Below are 3,911 nucleotides of genomic sequence, written 5' to 3' on the forward strand. Positions count from 1 at the left end.
CCTCCTAATTCGTGTGCTTTCTGATACGTGAGATCATGCCGCACCGTTGAAGTTCCATTATTTCTTCACATATCTGTCCCATGTACTTTTCTTTGGTTTTCTCTCTCTTCTCAATTCATTATTCAGCCTTCGGTATTCAATGAAGATTGTGTTCTTTGCCCTTTTGCGTTTCTCCATCTTCTTAAGTATCGCTTCAGTTATCCGTGGTTTCCTCAGTGCTCTTTTCATCCTGTCAGTGTTATTGTGGAGTGTGTCTAGTAGAATCTGTGTAACTTTTCCCCAACTATTTTCTACATTGCCGATCATATCGCCCATTGCACAGAATTTTTCTTCAATCTCTTCTTTCTTTCGATATTTCTTAGTCGCTCTAAGTTCCATTTTCGATTTCTCCTCCCATTTTTCTTGATCGACTTTAACCAGGTTTGAACTTCCGCCAGTAGGAGATTGTGATCCGCATCAATGTCTGCTCCTGGTAGTGTCTTCACGTCTAGTACACTATTTCTCAAACATTGCTTCACGAGAATGTAATCCGTTTGGTAGCGGACTTTTCCACGTGTACAGCTTGGTTTTTCTTTTCTTAAAACACGTGTTCATCACCACCAGATCGTGTTGCCTGCAGAAATCGATAAACATTTGACCCCGTTCTTTTCTTCTACCTAGTCCAAATGGTCGCACTGTCATATTCGCAGCTCCTCCTTCTACTACACTGTTGAAGTCTTTCATTACTATGGCGTTGGCCTTACCCCTTCCTTCCTGATACAAAATGTTACTAATGTCATCATACATTACTTCTACTTCATTGTCATCATGGTCCGTTGTTGGTATATACGCTTGTATTATCACAGTATCCACTGGTTTTGCACTTAGTTTCACAAACATCAATCGGTCATTGCAGCATTCCACTTTCGTTACACTTCTTGCTACTTCCTTCTTCATTGCTATTGCGACACCATTCTTGGCCTTAACTCCATCCGAATAGAATATTCTGTAATTTCTCGGTATTGTCCCACTTTTTCCTGGTAATCTCACTTTACTCAAGCCCACTATGTCCATTTTACATTTGTCCATTCCATTTTTAAATTCTCAAGTTTACCCGCACTCTCGTAGAGTTCGTACGATCCAGGTACCCATGCTGAAATGAAAGTTATTTTGTCCTTGGATGAATCTTCCCGGAGTAGTCCCCACCCGGAGATCCAAACGTGGGACTATTTTACCTCTGGATTTTTTTATTTCAGGAAGAACCATTTATTTATTCTCCTCCTTCGTCCCTCCTGGGAAAAAGATAATGTAATATTCCCATTTCCTTTCCACATCTCCATGCCTTTGACTATCTAGAGTTTATCCGCCTTTTAGGACAGTTTCCCCTCCTAAGGATAAGAAGGTGCCCTGACCTGTACCCGCTCATCCGCCCTCCGAAAGGCCTTTGGAACTAGAAAGAGGCTGACTCCTTATCCCATCTCCGAATTTCTGAAGGGTAGAGACAGAATTTGGCATATGTATTTCCATTTAAAATAATAATAATAATTAGGCACGTGTTTCATAATTTTTTGATATTTTCTCTCGAAGGTAAGAAAAGAAAAGATGGGAATTACAGTTGGTGCAGTAAGATGACATATCTCGAAATCCTTTAACTTTAGGGACATTGATATTTAGGCTTTTAATGTAAAGCGGTTTTTTCCTTTTGACATTTTCCCCAGAAGGGACGAAAAAAAAAAGGATTGGAGTTATAACTGTTGTAAGAAGATTGCCACATCTCGAGATCTCTTTAGGTTAGATGCATACTTTTAATATAAATTGATTAACCATTTTTTTTTTATATTGCTATAGACGGGAAGGAAACCGATGAGGCTGCATTTGTTATAAAATGTCCTAAGATTAGTCATGTTAGGGGTCTGAAACTTGGTATTTAAACTCCTTAGTCAAAACAAGTTGGAATATGCCACGGCGTTTTCAAAAATTCCGCTTTTAACGAGAGAAGGGGCAATTTCAGTTTTTTTTTTTTTCTAAATATATAAAATGACTTCGAAGGTGTCAGTTTCATCATCAGTGGGAAAGAGTGAACCATTTGAAATGAATTTTAGAACACAGCCCTTGGGACGTCATGGATTTTTATAATTTCACTTTTGATTCAATTGCGTATTCTGAGACGGAAGGAGGTTTAAATTTTTGTGAAGTATAATGCCATGAAACGTAGTTTTGCCTTGTGAAGAAAAAAAGAAAGAAAGAAAGAAACAAGAAGAAAAAAAAACGAGATGCGAGACCATAAGCTGAGCAAATGCGAGGGATCTGGGAGCGAAGTCTCCAGCTAGCGGAAGATTAGTATGAAAAAATATAATTTTTAAAAACGTTTGAAGGGCTTATAACATTGCGAAATAGGTCAATGTAGATAGAAAACTATATTATGTTTTTTTTTTCTAATTTATTATTTTCGAAACGACGTTAGGAAAGAAGAAAGTGTTGTGATAGTGAACAGCGTGAATTTTAATTTACGATTGATAAATATATTTTTTAAAGCACGTATTTAAACAGTAAGTGGAAAAAGCCAAGATGATAATCATACAAGATTTGTGATGGTTGTTTTGCTGATTTTATGAAAAAAAAAGAAAAAAAAAAACAGCGATGGCGTATGTAAAAGTCGGATTACAATATTCACTAAACGTTCTAGTATGTAGATTATAGCACTGAGTTGTACTTTAGCATCTTACAATAATAAATTGAACGAAAAATTTACAGCATTATCACTTGTGAACGAATTGCTGACACATTTCCTCTTGATTTTTTTTTATTTTTCAATACTAAATATTTTATATACTTGTGCAATGAAGCGTGTATGAGTAAGTGCTTCTTATGGAATGCATTTGCGTTTCATACCGATAGATGTTTGTTTTATCTATAATGCAATGAACTTAGGTCCGATTTCTAGTACGGGCACATCTGACTCAGATTAGTGTAGTCCCGTGTAACATGTAGCGTTTGTGAAATGGGACGTTAAACTGACGTGATACATAAATCATCATAATGTAAATTAATACAAAACTGTGTTGGATAAAATTAAATTTAGATAATCATTCTTTTTAATTTCACGACCTGTATCGTCTTGAAATAGATCACTTCACGAATTTTTATTAAATCCTAAATTACTGCGGAAATGATATATGAGACTTATTCATTATAGTGTTACAAAGTACATCTACATTACAGATTACAAAGAACAAGAGTGCATCTGCATTACAGATTGAGTCTGAATCTTAGTCTTAACATGGGTTTCTTTACCACGTTTAGTTTACTGCATAGAAAAGAAAAGTGTTAGGATAAAAGTAATTGTTAACTATTAAATATCGTTTGATACATCCGTTTTATTTTGACAGTTAGCGCTTACGATATTGTTGACTAAATTTTAAGAAAGCTATGAATAGCAGGAAGAAGAGCCGCAATCATATAGTGTGAGGAGAATGCTGTGGAGACTATTGGTAGTAATCGTATGAAATATTAAAAGTAATTTTGTCTTGAAATGTGCAGTAGTGTTTTTACTCGTTCCAATCTTCTTTTTCTAGTTCCATTTTCAATCATCTAATTGTTTTTGTATTTCAGTTTGTCAGTTTTAAAATATTGTGCCTATACAGTTTTAATTTCGGGATGTTTAAAGTTTCGTAAAGTGCTGTTTACTGTATTGTTGTTGATCTGCATTTTAAAGTATAAGCATGAAAAGTATTTCTTAATGTGCGACTACTCTTGCTGCAGCATTAGTGAGGCCCATATCAGGTGTTAGTCACAGGAATGTTACCATCAATTAGACTTCCATCTGTTGCTCCAGCCTAAAAATTCTGGACAAATGTTTCGCTTCCAGTATAGTACAGATGGTAACTGCATTTATCTTCCCCGCATTTAGGGTCACGCAGGTCACAATATTT

The 3,911-nt window shown here is 35.7% G+C and overlaps 1 protein-coding gene across 1 annotated transcript; it reads right to left on the reverse strand.

The window, feature by feature from the left end:
• Nucleotides 1-495: 495 nt before the first annotated feature.
• LOC145692322 (protein CFDP2-like) lies at nt 496-1,053 on the reverse strand. The gene has a single exon (XM_081767621.1). It carries the CDS (start codon nt 1,051-1,053, stop codon nt 496-498), a length of 558 nt encoding a protein of 185 aa, XP_081623747.1.
• Nucleotides 1,054-3,911: the final 2,858 nt, after the last annotated feature.

This window comes from Thermobia domestica, chromosome 8, assembly GCF_964235325.1.
Source record: "Thermobia domestica chromosome 8, izTheDome1.hap1.1, whole genome shotgun sequence".
Classification (NCBI taxonomy): domain Eukaryota; kingdom Metazoa; phylum Arthropoda; class Insecta; order Zygentoma; family Lepismatidae; genus Thermobia; species Thermobia domestica.

Coding starts and splice junctions, on each gene's coding strand:
- LOC145692322 (XM_081767621.1), bottom strand. CDS start 1,053: ATGGACATAGTGGGCTTGAGTAAAGTGAGATTACCAGGAAAAAGTGGG.